Raw genomic sequence first — 23,073 nt, 5'->3', positions numbered from 1 at the left:
TGCAGAATTACTAATAATTAAGCGATTACTCCTACTGAAGTTATCAATTATAATTCAGGGGGAAAATTCCTACCACAAGAGCACATTTAGCAAGCAGCTCCTCACGTGTGATTTGCATTCTGATGCTTTTAACACTGTTTCTTAGTGCAAAATGAATCCTCTCATCCATTTGGGAACAAGAATGCATTTTATGCTAATAAAAATAGCGCTAAATGTCAGTAGTAAGTATGGGGAAAATCCTACCCAAGAATACATTTAGCAAGCACTAGTAGCTGCTTGCCCTTGCCATTTGTGTTCTGTGGCATTTAGCACTATTTACTACAGCAAAATTCATCCTCACGTCTATTTTGAATGCAAGGGAGCATTCCACTGAATAATCAAGCTATTCCTTGCTCCAAAAACCTAAATGACTGTTGTTAAAAGGCCCTCAATCTTGTCTTTTTTGCACACTGTTAAATTATACTGTTAATTTCTCTATCTCTCGACTAAGTTAATTCAAAGAGTTTTACTCTCCACCCGAGAAAAACATAGTAATGGTAACAGTGGGTAAATCTACTGAAATTCAGGCCTTTCAATATGCCAGGGCTCGTCAAAAACCTGAAGAAGGGAAGCTCAGACTTCCAAATTAAAGGCCACCCCAGGAATGTGGTTCGGCGCTGGCTCTGTACCATCCCTGAAATGCTCACGGGTATGGCAAGAACGGGACCTCGCACTGGAGTGTGGCTTACGCGAGAGCTGAAACTGCCTTATGTTTGTCGACGTACAGCTTCATTGCTCAGTCCCAGATCACCTGTAAGTGCTTGAGAGAGTATTTATCACACAACTTCAAATTGTGGCTGAGCACAGACACACATTGTGCTGGTCCATGACTGATAGTCACAGAATGGTTTAAAACCTATAGTTTTATGTAGGAACATCATTACCTAATATGATGTTTAGAAGATGTCGGAAGCCTACGAAACAGGAAGAGCAAAAAAAAAAGAAAAAAAAAAAAGAACTTGCATCAACGAACCTCGGTGGAGCTTAAGTGGGCTCTTCTTTAGCACTTCGGGAGTGGTAAGGAACCAGCGCTGACCCGCTTGGTGCCACCTAGTAGTGGGAGGAAGCATTGCTCTACAAAGATTTTCCAGATACAGCCTGGTACCTGAAGGGTACTCGAAGGTGAGGAATCTATGGTTAGAAGTATTTAGCAGAAAGTCATTATCAGGTCAGACCCAGTACGCTAAGATTTAATAAGAAAGATGATGCCAACTACCACCATTTGCAACACTGCCACGACCTTAAGATGATTTAAGAACCTGGTATGTAGAGCTTACATGGACAGCAATGGGATCTTCTATATGGTGCAGTCCATGGAAAAGTTGAAATCTGACATAGAAGAAGCGTTCCACTGCTCCCAGTGGATTCCATTGAACATCAGTGCTGACCAGACACGTGTTCCACAATGAAGTTATGTCCCAGCATGTGTAGTCCTGAAACAAACTTAGTGCCAAGCAAAAGCAAAAATATGCTTCTGAGACAGAATTCAAAATAAAAATCAGCCTTACTTTAAAACATGAGGAAGCCTATTTAGTCTTACATTTTTACAACTTTGATGAAATTAGCTCATTCTAACATATTGGGCTATTGTTCAACTTCTGGTGTTTTCTGAGCCTGCTCAAGCCAACTGTTTGTTTTGTTTCTACTGTTGCCCTATTAAGACCATCACAAACATGCCTTACCTAGCCCCACAATTGTGTACTTGAGGTTCCTGGCATCCAACAGAAAGGGCCCAGTCTCCAACTGCCCTTCCTCCTTGTAGAAAAGTTTGTATCCTCTCACGGCTGCAGTGTCATCGGGGTCCTGCTGCCAGTTCACCACGATCGTTGAACAGTTTAGAGGGTCCAGGTGAAGTTCTGGAGACCTCGGTGCTAAAGAAAAAACATGACACATCAAAAACACAATCTTTACAGCACAAAGATACTTTGATGTAATCATACTTAACTGCTTTCTAAGCTGCGCTTCTGTCGCTTCAAATAACTTGGATTTTAAAAGAGTGGCCCATGAAGACACATTAGTGCATAGAAGAGAACGGTCTAGACCGGAAGTCAATTGTGACAGCCATTAGAGTGGACTGTGCTGCGGAGATCCTCTTTGCATAATGGTGTTGGCGTTCGTACAGTCTCAAAGTAGAAGAACAAGTTCAGCCCCGAGTGCGTATGTCTGATAAGTACCCATACTGCAACTGCCAGCACCCATCAGCCTTTCTGGGCGTCTACTGTGCAGAATGAAGGTTTTATATACAAGAGAGAGTTCGCATGGGAGGCGTGTGCCTTAAATCTAAAACAAAGCACTCGCTAAGAGTAAGGGCACATTCCAAATACTGCCAATAGTGACCCTTTCTATAGAAGTGTCACAGAATTTGAAATGTTCCTTACAGACACTCAAGAGATTTCCTCCAGAGGCGGACAGGACCTACCATGTGCCCATTTGAGGATACCTGAGCAAGTCACTTGGCAAGCAGCATCAGCCTAGACCCCCTTGTCTTCCACAGGCAAAGGTATGACAGAAACTCACAATCCTTCTCAGAATTAACAATGCCCTATCTTCAGAGCACAGCACAAAGTGTACACTATGGAGCAAGCAGTAAATGGCATACACCACAGAATTCTAAAGTACAGACCTGCTGGAATAAAATACTGTGCTACTTTGTGAGGGGGAAGTGGTCAGACTGTTCTTCCATAGCCTAGTCTGCCACTAAGTGAAATGGTCCCACTTGTGTATATATGGAGTTACCTGTGAATGTTGTGTGCTCTCAATTTCATAGAAACACCTTTTGCAATTTGCTTCTGTTAGTTATCGGGATCTGGCCGAGAAGAAAGCTTGCACACATCCGTTGATTATTCTTTCCGCGTCTTACGGGCCACTCCCAGGCCATTTAACATTTCAAACACAAATACATGTGTTATTTGTAAGTTGTGGTGGAATTGCTTACTCAAGCCAGAAAGATCTGCTAATTGGTAACAAAAACAGCACAGATATCCACTTTAGACATTATAACATCATTTATGGTAAATGCTTAGCTTCTGGCGCTGGTAGTAAACCTTGGCAGAGACTTAAGGGCTGGTTTACATGAGAAACAAAGTTATTTTTTCTGCCACCCGGTCCAGGAGGAGGGAGTTGCCAGACACAGGTTCGAGGTAAGACGACAATTTGGCCAACAATGGTACCACTTAAAAGATCCTAGACTAAACAGGTACATTTCTGACAACCAACATGTACCTGCTCTTGTAAAGCATGGAACAGCTTTCAAGCTAAATCTGAGCTTTGTAAACATCAAGGCATGAATAAATATACGCATAAACGCTTAGTCTAAGTAACAAAAGACACCAAGAATGGCCTCTAAATCTGAACAACCTACCAAAGCTATACGTCATAGAAATCTCACACAACTAATTCAATGCTGGCATGCAAGGACGTAAGGAAACAAAACGCTAGGGTCCGTATTTAGAGATCGGTCTGTCCACCGTGTAACTGAAGCATTATAGCCTATGGCACTTTTAATACAGCAGACAGGGTATCTGTCATGTTCTGACATAGCATCCTAGAGGTGAACTCTAAATAGGGCCTTAAGTTGTTGAATTAGAATAGAAACCTCGCATTTTCTTGCAATTAATGGCTGAAACTATTTGTTCCTACATCAGTCTTAGAATTCATTGTTTGAGTCTTATACTCTACCCCGTGTATTTCCTGTTCTAACGGCATGCAAGCAAAACGTGGCACTCTGGATGCCCAAACAAGGGACAAACGTAAAACAAAAATGAAAATGTACACATCTTACTAAAATTCAATTAGAGGTGATCCATACAGATATGATTTAAATTCTGAACACCCACATCATGGGGAAACCATGATCCAACAACCTGAAATGTATGCAATCTCAAATCTGGTAACCATGATGTAGTGTAGAACTAGGATATTGCAGGTAACTACTATTCCTAGTTCCTTGGCTTCACCAGCCACTATGAAAATGTTCTGTCTTCTAAATTTCCTTTAAATCGCTTTTTCACTGTAGACAATGTATCAGCTGCAACAATCAGACTATTAAGTGCCTGTCTGGGCCGATTACGCAGATTTCTGGCAGTGGTTCTTTTTATTCAAAATCTAAGAATTGGCTTATATTGATATTCCGAAAATAATATTCACTAATGCTCTGATGCATACGTATTGCATTTTCTGCAGGGATATACTGTACTAGCCTATCTGATGCAGAAAATGAGGAAACCTAAAATAGTCATTTGAGGACAGCGAGACAATGCATACATTATGACTGCTCAAAATGAAATTGGTAATCAGTCAATAATTTTTCATGGCTGTACATTTTCTTTCCACTTAAAATAGAAACATTTTCACTTTTCTTTACTAGCAGTGTCAAGATTGATATTTTTCGTCCATTAAACACAAAATATTCAATTGCTTGGTAAGTACTGGAAGAAATAAAATACCTCTCACGCTTGTGGCTTTTGGCGTTTTATGGGACGTCCACACAGAAGGCTCACCCCAGCCCACGCTTGTTGCTGCTGCAATTCGCACCATGTAGACACTGTCTGGCTTTAACCCTTCTAAGAGGTATTCACTTGTGGATCCTGGAAGCTCTAGAATGTGGATGGAGGACTCTGCGCTCAGGCGAAATGAGATACGGAAAAGCACCACAAGGCCCCTTCGGAACTTTGGAGGGATTGGCTGCCAAGAGAGGAGTACATCGGTAGGGCTTCGACTGGTCAAACTTATTTCAGGCGCCCTTAAGGGAACTGCAAACAGAAAACACAGAGCATTCTTAATGTAACAGTGAGTTAGAAGCAAGTATGTTACAAAAGACAGATCAGTGGCAGAAGTGGCCCTCATTAATCCCCAAGTAGCTTCTCGTTGGCTATGCATCTCACCAATTTTAGCATTAAATTATTACTTGGAAGTTTCTAAAAAATGGATTATGAGCATCCAAGAGATCTGGACTTTAAAAGCCTGATGCCAGGAATGCAACGCTTGACTTCGGGACTGATGCATACAAAGTGGAACATGCACAAGGACTGCAAGAAAAATCACCAGGTTCATCTGTTCTGCCTACTCGAATTTCAATTCATCAACAGGCACAGGGGACTACTGCAAAATACACTCTCTCCAGGTCCCTATACCTTCTACTAGAATAGATTGCATTGTGCACTCCCAGTGGGTGGAACTATCTTCCAAAGAGTCAAGAGGACTTTGAAAGTTTATGCTGTTATCAGTGATGGGCCGAGCAAGACTTCAAACAGGACGCTGAGCCTTACTGCCTGCATCAGGTTCGCTCTTCTTAGCAAGGAGAATATGAAGTGAACTGAAAGATGCACAGGGGTCTGAGAGAACTGTGTTATCTGTTCTTAGACTAAAACACCAAGATCCGTCACAGTAGCGCGTTCACTTACCATCTTCCAGGGTATTCTGTGTCACATGATCTGACATCTGACTGGCACCCATAGGCATGTAGGCTACGATATAAAAAGTGTAGTTGCTGGCAGGATCCAAGTCGTCTATGATGTAATGCGTGGTGTCATTTCCAATAACTATTTGGTATTCTTCGTTGTTGAAACCTGGACAAAGATGATTAAAAGACAGGCACTTGAGAAAAATGAAACATCCGCCCTTTAAAAAAACAGTCACTGCGGGCGAGGCGGGCGGCCAGATCACCCACCGCGGTTATGTGTGTTCTTCTGTGTCGGCTTCTGGAGTGTAGCCCACCTTGTGTGCCTTACATCTACTGTGCCTTCCTCCTCCTAAGAGTGGTTCGGAAAAACTGCAGAGCCCTCTCAATCTGCTGCTTCAATATTCATTCAAGAAACAGTCACAATAAAGCAGGAGAGACTTAATCCAGCAGACATCTCTAATGGCCCTGCAGCTCAAAGGCATCTTTAATTCCACTCATTTAAACCCAGACTCAATGAAGGCCTATTTAGGGAGCCATCATGATGGGGGTATGGGCAATGTGATGGCTCTACTCTGTTCATAAAACCAAAAACAAACAAAAAGAGCCCATTCTGAGAGAGATCTTATTTTCCCCCTGAGAAACCCATTATGATATTGGATTAAAAGATGTCAATAGGACTAGTAGAGAATGCTCCTCTGTAAATTGCTTGCTTTATAATGAGCGTCCTCTAAAAAAACAATTCAGCGCAATTCATATTAAAATATGCATGGCGATGTATAGAGTGGTGCTTGCCTTTGTCAGGTTTAATTCCTATAGAACAAACTTGTAAAGTGGAACAAGCCTTGCTGAAAGCCGCCATGCTTCACGGTGGAGGCATGCCCACTTAATCAAAACCTTGCAAGGGCCTGGGCCCTCCTCTCCACAACTGAATTTACAAACAAAACCAAAGGCAAACTCTGCTATTAGGTTTTCCCACATTTATGAATAAACGTGATAGCATTTTAATTAGACAAGATTACCAGCATCTCACAACAGAGCCGACGATGGCCTGTTAATTAGGACTGGCGTGGCGTGATTTCTGACCTACCGAATGGCACCCTCGAGCTCAAATTAAAAGGGCTTCTTTGGTGCCTGAATGAATCCATGGGGCTTCCTACCGAGGCCTAATGAAACCGACATAAAAGGGGACAAGCCCGGCCTTCCACCACTATCAGGGGTTCTTTTGTCCTATTTCAAAGCCCCCTAACAAGGAATTAACCCGCTTCCAGCATGCTCTCTCGCCGGGCCCTCATTATGTGGGAGGACTATGACCACACGATTAAAATGCAAAATATCCCCCTTAACAAAACACCCACCTGTTGGTTTCTTTAACTAACTTTATGAAACACTGAATCTTTCTGTTTTGTTTGTGTGTGTGCATGGCGGGCAAGGCACGGTGGGGTCTGGGATTTGCCAAGGATTCCCAGCAAATTCTCAAATCTGCGTGCAAGGGTCTTGAATTAAGAAACATGGTCTTTTGTCTTTAATCACCTCCTGGAACAAACCGAAAATAGTACACTTATTGAAATGGAGCATAATTAGTGCTTTTAGATATTTCCGTTGTTCTGCAGTTGTAAGGATTTGGCACCTTATAAAAAAAAAAAAACATCCCTCTGTCTATTTGAATGAGTTTTGATTTTTTTGCTGTGGGTAGCAGGCTTAGGCACTTCTATGCAATATCCTTTTGTTTTATAGGATTTAAAAAACGACCATTAAGCGAAACACAAATTAGCGTAAGACTGTTTATTCTGTACCTCGGGCTTTGAAAACAGTTCTCATAGCGAATTTAAATGAGGAACACTTTGAACATGAAATAAAAATATCCTTAAGAGTCACCCTACAAAAATCCTGCTCTATTGCGCTTTCAGATGGGGTGGCAAGACAGGATTTTTGGTGGACTGAAATTTTTGACTATATCTATATTAAAAAAAAAATTAAAAAGTTAACATGCCTGAAAATTTAGATATTTTATGTCCGCGGGAACCTCTGAAAGGGCCGGTAGAATTCAGACAGGCTCAGTTATCACAAAGACCTTTACAGATCTGAAAAGTACATAGAAATTGAGTCCCCAAACAGTGATCCGATGTGTAAATATACCATACACTCAAGGATAATCAGTCTGCTTCGGAAAGTGATATGGCTGTGGAGCCACTCTATCATATAATGGACGTAGGAATATGTGGAAAGAGGCAGGTTGGCAGTACAATTGGCACTCATATGAGGTTTGCACAGAATGGTCGTGAAAACTGGGGCTGAGATGTGATGGGCCAGTGCTTTTTAAGTTCACGTCAAAATTGTTCTACCCAATGTCTTAATCTTTCATGCCGGGAAATTGGATCTTGTGAACGGGGTAGCTTAGAATTTGAAGCAATTCAGAATACGGGATCAGTAAAATGATAAGGAGAGGGACAAGGAAGTTGTTATCAGGTGATAGGAGAAAAAAATAAACTAATACCAAATTGGTACTAATGGGAGAACGAAGTTCTAGAGGGGGCTTAGGCCAGGCGTCATCAAGTAACAGTTGAACTCGGAGTTGTATTTGACGTGAGGAGACCCGCCTGTCTTTTATACGAGCACAAGCATTTCCTGCAGATTTGAGAAGATTTTTAAAGCTTTTTTTCAGCAGGTGAAGAGTAGGATAAATAAAATCACCCAGGGAAACACTTTCTGCATAATGGACAAGCATTGTGTTGTACAAATACTGATTTGGGCGCAAACAGGAGTTGGCGTGCTAATGGCACATGAAAAGTCTGGAGCAAAGTGTGCAAGTACACACTGCAAAGTCAGATTCTGTGCACTTTGGAACGGCGTACACGTACAATTAGCACATTACCAACTTCTAAGGTATGAAACTCGGAATGGTGCAGTAATTGTGCATCTGCAAAATACCACCAATTGCAGGTGTGGCATTATCGCAACACATTTTTGTGGAACTAATAAGCTCCTTTGGGGTTTAGATAAACTTACAAGAAAATAACTTCTAAACTCAAAATTACAAAAGCAGTTTGGCCATTCACTAAAAGCAGTTTGGCCATTCACTAGTGGGCAGCTGCACAAGGCTTAGAGAAGAGGGTGGTCTTTATTTCCATTTAAACAGGCACAATTCGTTTTGTTGAAGAGGCCTACCCCCAATGTCTTGGTTTGAAATAGCCCAACCAATTTTTAGACAGAATCTTAGATATTAGCACATCGAAGAGCCTCCACACTGCACGTCATTAATCTTCATGAGTGGAAAAGTGGGCAAGGTGAACCTACATAAGAGCCACAGATGGCATTGTGCCACGTACATGCATGGTGCCCTGCGCAAGTGATTCACCACGTGGCGTTGTTTGGAAAACGTGCCCCACATCCTGCATCATTAGGAAATGGTGTACCTCTGGCATTAAGGCCCACTCCAAGCAGCAACCCTTGCAATCAATGACATCACATGCAGATAACTAGACAATTTCAATGCTATGGACTTTTACAGCACACACTGAAAATAAAAAGGCCCTTGATGCTATAATGCGGAGTTCATGGTCACCTACGGCAGACAACCACCACCGAAGATAAACTGAAGAGGCACATTTAAGGAAAGAGCAATATTTAAGGTACTGATCCTCCTGTTTAATGTTATTAGGCAGAGCATTCCACCATCATGGCAACAGAAAGGGAAGCTTATTTGGCCCATTTTCTCTTGCATCATAGGTTATTGGGCAGATTTTCCCCAACATTTGCGACATATACCTTGGCCCCTATTTTTCTAAAACGTTCACAAAATTAAATATGCAAAAACGTAAATTGCTAAGAATTGACAAAAGTCGGATTTTTGCAGTATTTGGCAGCACAAAAGCGAGTGGAACCACTGTTTGTCAACAACCAGCAATGGGGATAACAAAGAAGCCAGAGTATGACTCTTCCTTACTTTGACATATTTAGGGAAAGGGGCACAATGCGGATTAAGATGCATTTTGTCTGTATCGCTCACCTTCCGCTTTCATGTAGTGTACAGAGTATGCAATGACTTTGTCGGAGTTGTAGAGGGGACGCTCCCAGGCCAGGAGGATGGCAGAACTGGACATGGTCTCCGCACGAATGTTGCGTGGGGCGCTGGGCCGGTCCTCAGACATCACCACAATGAGTCGGGCCCGGGCCAGCACTGATCCCTGGCTGTTCTCAGCCATGCACTGGTACATCGCATCATCTTCTGGAATAATTTGGTTAATCACCAACTTACTGAAAAGCAAAAACAAAACAAGATAGCCAAGTTCACATTTCTTTTCATCAACAATAAATCACCATGGGCATGTTGAGGAGGATAGCATATGGACAAATCAAGGACATGTCATGACCATCGAGAGTAGTCGTTTTTAATACTGCCTGAACTGTAAGTGTTGATGATAATGGAACATACACAAATACATACAGCATATATGTAGATGTGTAGAGTATAAAATGGTATTTATTACCATTGTTGACTCCTGAGCATTTGTGGTAAACTCTGCAGCCACAAACAAAATAAACATTAATTGGTCCTAATCAGTGCACGTTGTTTTATGAACAATTTATTAACGAAAAGTAAACAAAATAAACATTATCATTCTAATAAGTGCCTGCTATTAACTGCACTTCGAAGAAAACACCTCTTCCAAGCTAATAAACATGTACTATAAAAATATTAAGAGTAACAAGTGTAATATGGTCCCATATTGCCATCTCAGGATTCTGGAGACATTTACAAATCACCAGGGCTTCATTCTTGGCGTTTATGTTACCACAACTCTTTGATACAAAATAAGATCATATTAACATGCTATACTCCACACATCTGCATGTATGGTTTATGCCATACCATAATAGCACGTTTAATAGTTATGAACAATATTAAACCGCAACTAGGACCGCTGGCATAAAGACCCTGCACGACTCTTGTTGTAACAAAGAATGCCAGCCCTCAAGTTTTGAGTTTGCTAAGTAATTTTTAATGCATGACAACAGAAAATGGGAATCTAAAGCCAGGGCGACCGATTGACTACCACAGCATAAAGAGCCATTAAAACTGAGAAAAAAGTCTCAAACTAGAGCTTTTGAAAACTAAAGTACAGAGAAGATAAATATTTGTTTATTTAGAAATCTTCAATAAAACATACTGCCCCCAGAAACCACATAATCTCAGCACTTTTCGGGGGAGCGCTCCAAACAAGAACCAGGAGAAGATTCATTTTGTATTGTAAAAGGGAGAACGATAAAAGCAATATTGAAAATACAGCCGGGGCAAGGCTTACATTGTGTCTTATTACCATACCCTGCATCAGTAAGGTAAGCAGGCAAGTCCTTACACTTTCCTGCCTTTCCCCCATTACCCCAGACTGCTGATCTGTAATCAACTGCTTTCCACAACTCACTGGTCCTTGGTTCTTCCTCGAATGAAACTGGCCACCTCTCACCCTAAACACTTTCTCCCACTGGTTTCTTCATCTCCTAAACTCCATCTTCGTTTATCACTTCATTATCTCTCATAGCTCTGTCCATCAAACCCAGATGTCTCTCTCGCTTCAATGAGGAAACTGACTGTCCTTCTGATGTACCCTGCGGCGAGGACAATATTCACCTGTTGTACATTTTGATTCTTCCATTGGAGTGTATTCTCCTCCCATTCTTCAGCCAGGATATTTTAGGGCTTGGAGGCCCCTCTGCTTGGCACACAAATCGGGCAGTGCCTGCTCGGGGTCGTGTCAAACTTTCCGGCCACTCGATGAACGAAGGGGGAGCTGGGTGCAAAAAATAAAAATAAAAAATAAAAGAATAATAAATAAAAGAATAAGAAAATCATTTGTGCCAAGTCTGTAGTTTGTGCAACGTGCACTGATTTTGCACACGTGTCCTTTCCACCCTTCTCTTGTAATTTAAGCTGAAAGGATTTCCCTGTGTATTGAATCACAGCAGCATTGCATCGACATATGTAGAAATGTAAAAGACCAAAAGAGATTACACTGGATACTTGTATTCATTCAGAAAGGAAAATTGTATTCATTCGGAAAAGAAAATATGTTAATTAGGCGTGAAATGTAATACACAATCGCCATTTTAGCAAACCCACGCCCAAAGAGATCACGGTGAAAAAAGAATATATTTTAAGTTTTTAATATTCCAATGCATTATAAACAAAATTACCTAAAACACTGACAGTTGCCATCGCAACTGTGAAGTTGCGTGTGCCTGGTGTGGATGCGCGGCAAACATACACGCCAGCGTGTTGCAGCTTCACATCTGATATAATGAGGTTTCCATTTCCCAGCACTCGAGTGTTGAAGACATCAATTGGCTTGTGATCTGTTCGAGAGAAGGTCCGAGTTAGAAACACCCCTCAGGCAAGCGTCACATCAAGAAACTTTCTGTAGTTTAGCAATGTGCAAAGGACCCACCGTCATCAGACCGCAGAAAAGCACGCTCCTCACAAAGTCCCCATTTAGATCATCCAGCTCTTTATGTACAGATTTTGCGAAAACTTCTACCTACGATTATTCACAAGCTAAGAACTGGACTTTAACTGCTTAGGTGCCCTTTCGGCTTAATTACTCATTTTTTGTTATTTTAGTTTCCTAAAGTTATATTCTAAATCAACTCTTTAAAAACCCGGCTGCCAGAGCAACGCTAAGTCTTAAAAATCACTTAAAATAGCTGCAATCTCTAACTGCAGCTCATACAAGATTACATAGTGCTTGGGACAGACCCCATTTTTCTTCCAAACAAACCCCTGCTCCGTATTTTTGACAGCACTCTAGCTCCTCTCATCAGAATCTCTAATAGGTTCTTCGTACAAAGCACTACAGTTGGGGATATTTCTCTGTGCTGTCCCCCACTGCCTTGAATGGTTTTCCTCCTGAAAGCAGAGCCTGCAGAGCTCCTTTGCTTTACATTCAGAAATAAACGACACTGTTAGCAGCTCAATTTTCGTTTACCATCAGTTTTGCTGAGCACACAGCAGAACACTGAAAGAGCAGATGGCCTCCTCTACCACAACATGCCTTTCCCACTCATCTCTTTCAGACAACAGGGTCTTGACTTCAACCAATGACCTGTGTGTCCTCATGTCATGGTTACCTGCCCAAAAACCCTACGTGGATTATAGTCCCATGTGAATGAAGAGAAAGGTTCTCAATAGTTATTTGGCATCTCCTTGAAGAGGTGTAACCGGTGTATAATTCTTGGCATCTTCATTCATCCAAGGGAAGCCTAGAGTCTCAACAGGACAATGATTCTCATCATAACCTGTGCCTCCTCAGGTCACCTTTGCCTGGCCAAAACCCTACTTTGATTATATTCCTGGTGAATCAAGGGAGCAGCTCTCAATGATTATTTGGCATCTACCCAACGTTCTAATTAACTAATCAGTCACATAACCTTTTGTTACAGTCTGTTCCAAAGGCCAGCAGTTTAAGGTACTTTTATTTTAATTTAAGATTCATTAAAACTTACCACACATTAACATTATGAAATTAGAGAATCCTGTGTTTTCAAAGTGAATACACAGCACATCAAATAGCTTCACCTGCGGTGTGCGATGCACTTCCAAGAACAGTCATTTCTCACCATGTTTTACTGGAGGAATTATGTGCCGTAAGACTTAAATAACCATCCTCAACCAATCTATATTGAGCTGTTCCGTGTCAAGCATCCTACCTGCTGCTGGGAGCATTGTACCAAAAGTGAGGAATGCATGTTAGTCCGTCACCTCTGCGAAGCAGATACTAGTAATACGTAAACATACCTAGCCGGCTCCATGACACAATAGGTCTTGGATGTCCTGTGGCCACACACTCCAGGATGACCGTCTGATGCAGAGTAGCAGTTATATTCTGTGGTCCAGCAAGGATGACCGGCTTCTGGAAAGACTCTGGATCAGATGCTGTTTAAAAATAAGAAAAGTAAGAAGTCAGGCTTGGCTGTCAGTCATGTTAGATGGGTACCTGAATTTAAAAGTGAGTATTAGCAGGTGTAAGACAAACTTCCAAGTCCTCCATCACTGCAACGGCAGTGGCATTCCTTAATTTACGGAAACGGATTGGAACAACAACTGCTATGTCTCAGCGCAAGAGGCCTCATTACCTGGAAGGACGGTGAGCGTTGCCTCAACACTTTTTCTTCTATTTGCAATAGTGGTAGCAACACAGCGGTAATTCCCAGCGTCTCTACGGTCAACACCATGGATCTGGAGAACTCCTCTTGATAAGACAGTTATCCTGGCAGGAAAGAAAAACATGTCGATGTTTTACACGAGGATGTATATTTAGCTGAGACCTGATCGACAATGCAGCAAATGTTTCAACATTAAACAGAGAGGTACCACAAAGCAATGCTGTAATAAAAACTCCTGTGTTTTCCAGTAACAGAGGTCTACCAGAAACTACAAATATAAAGGAGTCCTGCTTTAGTATGAGCTTAAAAAAATATAAAAAAAAAATAGGAACACTTTCTTCTCAAAATATGTTTTTCCCTGTGTTCTGGTGCATAAGAGGTTGCAGCGGTGCAACCTGCTCTGAACCTACCTTACCCAGGTGAGTGGCCGGCAAAGCCTTCTGTGGCTCAGCTCATTTTTGTTTTGATATGAAGTGAGATCCAAAAAAGTTATATCGTCTTTAAATGAGGACTTGTATTAACACTGAGGTGTACTACAAAAACTGTTCATGACTTTTTTTTGTAATTATTTCATATTTTACACGCTGCCATAATGAACAATTTTCTTTGGGAAAAAAAAAAAAAAATCCTTCCTCCCAAAATCTCGCACCACTATAGACATTACCTGGAGGAGGGCGGGGACTGGAAGGATCTGTGTCCTAAAGGTTTGAACACCACTCTGCTTACCCAAATCTTTTAGGCCTAGTGTACACCGAACCATAGCAGACAACATTCTTTCAATGAGTTTTAAGCCCACTGTACTTCATATTCTTTTTTAAACCTCTTTTACTAACAGTGTGTTTTTATGATCATGAACTGCTGCCGAGAGCACTATTTCAGGTGAAAATTACATATCATCTCAAAAATCCAATGGCTTAAATGTTACTCCATGGCTCAGCCAAATAAATACTACACACAGTCCCGTTTATGAAAACATGGTAAAGTAGTCCGTGTTGTGGGAACATAAAAAAAAAAAAACACACTACACCACGGTATATGCAACACCTCATAATTAACTAAATTGTCCTCACTTTGCAGTACTACTTTCACTAGATTTAAAGATGTGATCAGCTGCGCTAAAAAAGCATCTTGAGGGAATTTTTTCAGTGTCGTGGATACATAAATGGCTCACTGTAGCACCATTTTACAACACAAGTAATCATCTATGGTGATACTGTGCATAAGCCATCTCTTGTGAATAGTGATGTAGTGAACTGGGAGTGGCACTGTAGGAAAAGGTGTTGGCAAAGAGTGTGCAGAACCCCATTGCCCCTTTAGTTGTAAAAAGGAGATCACACACCTGGGTCCTCTAGGGACTTCCCAGGAGCACCTGCCATTTGCAAAAATAGGTGCTATCTGGAGTTTTTGCCCCCTCTCCCCCCCGTGCCCTGGACTCGTTGGGCCACCAATGAAAACCATCAGGCGCCTGACAGAACAGGCCCGCTCTATTTCAAACTGATGGAGCCATCCCCTACGTGCCATTCTAAAGAACGGCTATAAATGCACACCACCAAAAATGTTACATAAGTACTTTGAGTTTATGGAAAACAATGGTGCATGATGCTCCCCCCGCAAAGGATTGGGGAGGCACTCTTCACCCTATTCAGTCACAGCCTGTTGTGCTGGCCGAAGGGGGGCTCCTCCACAATTGCGAAGGTGTTTCGCCCCACTGGCTGAGCCCCCAGACGAAAAATATGATAGTTTATTATTGTTTTATTTTTCATCCGTCGGCTCAGCCAGCAGTACAGGGAGGAGCGGGGCTGGGCCACAAGAGGTGGGAGTGGAGAGGAGAGAGCGCACCTAAGAGCGCATGTGTGTTCGGCTTGCTGTCTCAGGCCTGCCAAAACGCACATGTGGACTTAGCTGTGTTGAACAGCTGGGCTGGAGAAACTGCACCGACCCCAGGGCTGTGCCTGAGCATCAGTCCGAGCTGTTCATACCAATCCTGGTGCTGCTTGCATGCTACATTTAGCATGAAAGCAGCACCAGGATTGCTGGGGATCCTGTGCTGGTGTCCCAGTGAATGCTGGGACACCACAATAGGAATGAGGAGGCGCAACACTTTTTCTAAGTTGTTTCCCCAGTCGTCGTCCCCTGGCGCCTGTTTTCTGAGGGTGAACAAGGAGCCCTCGACATGTTGCAAGAGGGAAACAGTTCAGTGAACTGGCCTGGGTGATAAGTGCTGTCCTGATTGGGGTATGAGAGGTCAAAGAACAAACAATACTTTCATCCTTCCTTCCAAACTGCCATAACCCCAAAAGAGATACCAGCATGGGATGGTAACAGCATTAAACTTTCACTTTCTGGCGCAGCTTATTTATTGAAGATGATTGTGAGCCAAGGCACATTGTTCACTATTTCGTGTTTAATTACTTTCAATATTCGGTATTGTGTCCAATTAAGTTTAATACACACTAGACAGTTTTCATAGTGCTCTTTTCACAAACTGCATTCCATTTCTGTAAAAGGTATTGATACAAAGAAGTTACTGAATTTGGTACGTTTGACCTAATTTAATTCTAAATAAATGCAAGTGAACATCTAAAGTGAGTTTGTCTCAAGTTTGTGTGGTAGACTGCTTAGAATAACCACGCGGTATCCCTGAAGGAGGACAAACGATATATTTTTGTTACACACCTGTCCATAGCCAGAGGCAAAGTTGTTCGATTCAGTTCCCAGGTGATCATTGCGGGAGGGTTTGCAGTTATTTTGCAAGAAAATCGTGCCACGCCTCCTTCTTTCACCTCGATAGAAATTGGCTGCGTTTCAAAAGCTGACATGCCTAGGAAAAAAATGGAAACAAAAAGATGTTTCAGACTACTTCTTTTGGAAATAGGATTTATACAACATTCTGTACAAACAACTGTCAAAATCAGGTTGAATTTCTTGTCAGACAGAAAACATAAAGAAGCAGAAAAAGTCATCACCATGATGGTGTTTCATTGTGGTCCGTGCACAAACAGACAAATTAGGTTATCCTTAATGCATCTGGAGGCCCTCCAATAAAAGGCTCCTGCAGGGCAAATAGTCTCCCACCTCGACAAAAGTAGCGACATTACCTCATCCTGCAGAACAGGGCGAACTTAATGTAGTTACTGTCTTAGAGGGAGCGGAGACTATTTGCCGGGATGACGGGGATAAGGGTAAATCTCGAAAGGGAGTACTTAGATTCACTAAACAGAGTACTGAGAAACACACGCCCTCATCCACACCCACAATAACTAGTCAATTAGGAATTTTAAAACAGAACCAACTTCAACAATCACTGGCTGAGCCAACAGGCCTCGCCTATGCAAGAGCTATTGGATATGCCAATGTGTTTTAGACAGTGCTTTAATTGGGCCGGTACTGTGTACCGGCACTTTTTTATTTTGAGAGAGAGAGAGTACCGGCACATCTCAAGAAAAACGTAATACTTTGAATTGGAGACTGCCGGCACCTCTCAGAAACAAGCAGGTACTGTGGCACAGAGTACCTGCACTTTATTTTTTTCCATTTCAAGCACTGGTTTTAGCCATGGTGTACATGGCTGCGCTGTCTGGTGGGCTGCGACCTAAAAGTGTACTTTGTTGAAAGCTACACTTTCAAGTAAAAGAAGAAAGGGCTGTGTGTTTTTGGACTAAATCATAATGCAGAAAACACTATGTGGATAATCGGTACCGAGCTATAAATTGCATTTACTGCATGAGAATATGTAGGTAACAAAATGCTTCCAGTCTATTGCCGCAGTAAGTCAGTCACAAGGACTAGCAGTACATGAGACCCCTGATGTAGCGGAGATCAATGCAAATTGCTGTAATGATGCAGTGAATGATTATTTAAAGGGCTCAAACCAAGCATTTCATACTGATTGAAAATATAGGCTCTTTGACCAGCCAGACACATCTAATAGATTATCATCACAGGAAAAAGTTCCATAGATAGTTCTAGAAAATCAACTGCTCGAGAGTATTGTAGTCTCCAAAATGGAGTATGCTACCACAGCAGCAGCAATGTGACACTGCGCATGCTCGGAGCAAGTTTTGGGGAGCCAGGTGTGTAACACAGAACTAGAGCACTTAGCAATTATAAAAAGGCCACTATGTACCTGCATCACTAAGATCATATATATATATATAGATATATATAGATGTGTGTGCGTACCTTTTTTTTTTTTTTTTTTTACCTTTGAGACACACTGAAAAATTTGATTTTTTTGTTGGGTTTCAAAGCAAAGCTATCTGCATTGCCTCCTCCTATAGATTATTTGAGATATAGAGTGGGCTTTGGCTTCTCCCAGGGGCATTATTCTTAATAATTGTTTATGTATCATTATATCTATGGAGTGCTTGCATTACAATGCGTGAGGGGCTGTTTAACGTCTCAAAAGTAAACGGAATCACCGCACGTTAAATTCATACTTTTTTTATATAGTGAGCAATCCCTTAATTTGCTTTACTGCAGTGTTGAAAACAAACGAGTCAGTATGGCTAAAATTACAATTCTAATGAAAACTGCAAGCCACTGCATTGTGTGTATATGTATAAGATATATCCATGTGTGTGTGTGTGTGATGCATTGACTTCTAATGCGATGCAACTGCTGACAACTGAACGTGTACGCATGAATACTTTGACACACAGATACCTGCATGCTGAAGGGTTTCAACCAAATAAGTACTGGAAAAGCCAGCAGGTTTGACCTTAACATGGTAGCGGCATGCACAAAAATGCTTAACGCATTAGCACGATAAAGCCACATCAATGGCTTTGCAAATGCGGTTAGAAACGTTGGCCACTCGTGCCGCTGCCCCTTGAACACAAGGCACTGTCATGATAATGACGACTACACGTCTACTGACTTCATCGCCACGCCCCCCACCCCCCCCGCGCCCCTTAAAGCTCTGATGTCGGAGGGCCTGTGCCCCATAAACTTCGCAAGGCACTATGTGCATTGTCGTCACAGACAACCCCGGAGAAGGCAATACAACTATTTCCAGAATCTTCTTCCGGCCCTCTCCCCTAGGCCATGCTTACAGTCGGCTAAAAGAGAGCCACTGCCATTACTGTACGGGTGATAAAAACACCTCAAGCGACAGAAGGCAAACTGCAACCGGTTACAAACACCCCTGCCCTGGTGTCTGTCGAGAAAACACCACAAGTCGCTTGCGGGCCGCTCCGCCAGACTGGTACCCGAAGTCCTTAGGTCACAGGTATGGGACTCCCTTATGATTAACCACAATGAGGATGCGGGCTCAGGACTCGGTCCCTGGACGCCCACCTCATGGTGGCGGCTCATGATCACCGCTGAACTCCCTCCGAGAACCGCAGCGAGAGCTCGGTTTACAAGGTCGGTAGCCATCCGCACCATCATCGTTGCAAGAGGCGCCTCAACATGGCACGTTTGCGGCAACGTGCCACCAGCAATGGGAAACAGTGAACCATTAAAAAATCCCTAGTGAGAACATCACAATACGCGGAGAAAAAACAAGGTACAGGATCTCCGCCTTCATAGCGACGAGAAGAAAAGCGCATATAATAAATGTAAATGAGGCTCACTTGCATAGTCGGTTGTTATCCCCTATAAAACTCAACCAGTTTTTACTCGAGATGGGTCTGCAAACAGCCCAATTTTGGAAAACTGATTTCCAGGAAGACCACTGACGCACATGGAAACACTAAAGAGATCTAAGCAAAAGAGGGATTTGCATCCCCTCTTCCACTTCCGACATAAAATTAAAAAATGCAAAGTGTTAAAAAAAAATAAAAAAATAAAACTTCTATATTTTACCTGAAAATAGAGATTTTCGCTCCCACAACCAAATAATCAAGCACAGTATTGAAGGTTACTGCCGAATTTGAATAATGTATGACAGGGAGCACTCCGCCTTCACACGCCTGTCCATTATAAAAGCAATTTTAGGTAAACAACTGTTTTGGGAGATGTGGGGTAATAAAATGTTTTGTAAACATATTTCATATAATTGGATAAACAAACCTATGAGGGAGGCTTGTTAACCACTACGTGAAGGACACAAGCTGCAAGGGCCTATGCATCATTATGTTACAGAACGCGTTTACGCCACTGTAGGATGTGTTTATGTCGTTGTCGGGGACATAAATACAGTTACAATTTGATGGTTCAAGACTGGTTGGTCGAGTGTCTACTGTAACGTTTCAGTGTTGATATATTTCGTGCAAACGTGTGAGCCACTGATATAATGCCCAACTAATCTTACAATCTCCCTTTTGTTAATCCTATTTACCGGATACTAATTTATTTGACTAAGAAAGCTGCGTGCGATCAAGGCTATGAATGCATTAATTCCGGCTTGCCAATCAGCCAGCTGCATGGAGGTTATTGAATTCCATTGTGTGCTTGCACTCAGCTCCGTTCTGAAAGGAGTCCTGCTGAGGGTTTCATTCCCTGCTAAACTGCACGCTTACCTAGTGGATATGAGGCCCAACACAGCGCATTCCGACTTCTATTTCCAAGGGAACGAAGCATGGAGAATTCAGTGTCCTTCGCAATCACACTTCTCTTTCGCTCACCAAAGTTTCTACCGACTGGGAGTGTCTGCAGCTTACTGGTCTGTCCAATACCTGGATGTAAGAACCTATGGGTTTCATAAGGGCACTGCTGTAGGGTGACCAGATCTTGAGGAGCAAAAACCGGGACAGGTCAGACATAAAAGAAGGACTAAATACTTTACTCTCACTTTTATATCTGGCCTGTCCCGTTTTTTCTTTTGCATAGCTCTGTGAAGGTGTGCCTATACAGGTGTGTGTGTGTATATATATATATATATATATATATATATATATATATATATTGCGGACTGTGCACAGGATGTGTATCTGCAGCTACACATGCCATCGAACACATTATATATATATATATATATATATATATATATATATATATACACACACACACACACACACACATATACACACACACACACACACACACACACATTTAAAAGACTACATATATAAAATTAGCTATGGCTTGACCTCCCACCCTGCACCCCAAACCCACCCCCACCTCTCTCGGCTCCCTACTCCGTCTCTACTGGGAACAGACAAGGGACTGTGTTGCCTGACAGTAACAGATAATGTATTTTAATTATTTCATACTTTTTAGGCGTTTTTAAAACTTATGCCTCCCTAGGTGATCTGACCTTTGTCCCAGAAACCGGGACATTTATTTAAAGATCTGACCTTTGTCCCAAAAACCGGGACACTTATTTAAAATTGAGAGAAGCGTCGGGCCACCGGGACAGTTCGGGGAAATCCGGGACGTCTGGTCTCCCTACACTGGTGTTACTGCCAGAGGGCATAAGCCTCTTTAATAACAGGTACCCTCTCAAGCCCTTGCAGAAACCCTTAGGAACCCATGCTCAGGTGGTGGCTCTGAAACAAGACCTAGATGTTCTCAGATAGCAGACAAGTCTATTACTACAAACTAATGGACCCACTGAGGGAGATGCCAAGGTCCGAGAAAACGCCTTTTGAAGTGTCTTTTAACCACAGCTCATCAGCATTTTGACCAATTCATTCACAATGATGCCCTCTCTCTCTCTCTCTGTGTGAAAAGAGGAGTCTACCCTAGTTACTCTCTTCTAACCAAACAGTCTAATACTTCATCTGACACTTCAGCGATGACGAAGATTGTATAGAAAGTTCATTATACCACCGACATGAAGGAGAAGATGCGATACAGTCCTAGAAAACACGTGTTCACACTTTCACATGAAACTGCTTATCACTTAACTGCAATACCAAATTGCAGGTAATAACACCAAAAGAGCATTCATAAAATCTTGGAATTTGAGAACCATATCAAATTAACCATATGAAATTAACATGATAATAAAGTATGATAAGATGAGAATGTTCGCGTTCTTTATGCATACTTGTATTTAAGGTAAGTTACTGTAATTAAATTCACAAATAAGCTTCAAATATTAATACATAAATAGGAGTAATAAACTGGCTTAGAGGCAATAGAGAAAACACATGAATTTCATTAAGTGAAGCTGTACATCACAGAACTGTCTTATTTCACACATTAAGAACAAATAACAAATTCGAGATCCTAACACTTGAACAAATATGAAATATCGCAGCTTAACTGCATCATCATATAAACTACTAAAAAAATCTATGTAATACATTTCCAAAGATATATTTTTGAATATTTGCAAACATGAAATTCCTAGATGACTGACTCCAGAGGGATTCTGACAAGAACAGAGTTGAAATGATGCATGGTTATTCTGGATATAGAGAAGTACATTCCTTGCGATAACAGTACAGAAAATTAATCAACTGAGCACTTGTGTCCCAACATGGACTTAGTGCAAAATTAGGCAGAGATTCCTGAGTAAATGCTGTAGCACAAGTGAGGAAAGCTCCTAACTCTGATATTTCACTTTGCCATTTAGACCAATTAATTACAAGGGATCTATTTGCTCTCTGTGGCAGGAACAGTGGAAAAGAAGGATAACTTGTACAAAGAAATGCAGGTATTCGAGTACAACACCTACAAATCTAGCTTTATATTTTGGGATAAAATGGCTTGGGTTAATTATAATGGAGACATGGGCTCCCTAATGGATGGGGAACTGAAGAGGAACAGAAAAGTAAACATTTGGCAAAACAGTGGAAGATGGAGAGTATCTCTGCACTTTGTACATTAAGGAGCTAGAGCTTAAGTCTTCTATTGCATGAGGCATGGAGCAAGAGCTGGAGTTGGAGAAGTTTGTCAATGAAAAAAGAGGAACTTTTTTGGGAGCATAAAAGGGTGCTAATCTTGATCTCTCGCTCCCTTTTTGTTACTGAAGAGCTGGCCCAATCTCCACATTCAGAGCACCACTTAAAACCATGAGAACACGTAGTAACCCGAGAGATCCTATTCCACCTAAATGCTCTTCAAACCATGCATGCAAACTCTGGCCATCACCAAGTCCTGGATGGCATCTAAATCTATGCTCTGTGTTCGAAATGGAGGACGGTCTGGCGGTGGCTGCTGTGGACCATGGACACTAGGCAAAGTCTGCATATTGTGGGAATTTTGTATAATTTAGGTCTTCTGTAACATGAACAGAGACTGGCCAGTGCGGAAATATGGAGATTTCCTGACAGCCCAGACCTCTAAAAGGGTTTTGAAGCAGGTTAAGGGTCATTCAAACGTGACAGACTGTATCCAATTGGCACTAGCCTCGCCACACAATTCTCAATGTTCCCAATTTCCCATGATGTCAATTGCACTCTACTTTAAGAAAATACTATGTAAATCTATAGCTAGGACTGCGACTGAGAAACCGGAGGAGTATTTAGTGTTAATGTTAGGAGCAAGAGGTCAATACAGCACATACTTCTACATTCTCTGATAAGCAGACATAATGTTCATCTCCTACTTTCAAACAATCATAAATGCCTGTAATTTGGCCC

The 23,073-nt window shown here is 41.9% G+C and overlaps 1 protein-coding gene across 1 annotated transcript in view; it reads right to left on the bottom strand.

The window, feature by feature from the left end:
• PRTG (protogenin) overlaps positions 1 to 23,073 on the bottom strand; it is a 156,135-nt gene that overhangs the window by 74,254 nt on the left and 58,808 nt on the right. Inside the window, exons 3-11 of the mRNA XM_069222426.1 lie at positions 16,274 to 16,418; positions 13,568 to 13,701; positions 13,230 to 13,367; positions 11,633 to 11,791; positions 11,070 to 11,229; positions 9,447 to 9,694; positions 5,442 to 5,606; positions 4,485 to 4,790; positions 1,722 to 1,910 (exon numbers count right to left, since the gene is read on the bottom strand). Coding sequence (XP_069078527.1) covers positions 1,722 to 1,910; positions 4,485 to 4,790; positions 5,442 to 5,606; positions 9,447 to 9,694; positions 11,070 to 11,229; positions 11,633 to 11,791; positions 13,230 to 13,367; positions 13,568 to 13,701; positions 16,274 to 16,418 — 1,644 coding nt within the window. The remainder of the gene's footprint in view (positions 1 to 1,721; positions 1,911 to 4,484; positions 4,791 to 5,441; positions 5,607 to 9,446; positions 9,695 to 11,069; positions 11,230 to 11,632; positions 11,792 to 13,229; positions 13,368 to 13,567; positions 13,702 to 16,273; positions 16,419 to 23,073) is intronic.

This window comes from Pleurodeles waltl, chromosome 3_1, assembly GCF_031143425.1.
Source record: "Pleurodeles waltl isolate 20211129_DDA chromosome 3_1, aPleWal1.hap1.20221129, whole genome shotgun sequence".
Lineage (NCBI taxonomy): Eukaryota > Metazoa > Chordata > Amphibia > Caudata > Salamandridae > Pleurodeles > Pleurodeles waltl.
Note: the sequence above shows the minus strand (reverse complement) of the source record. Positions and strands in the feature narration are given on the sequence as shown.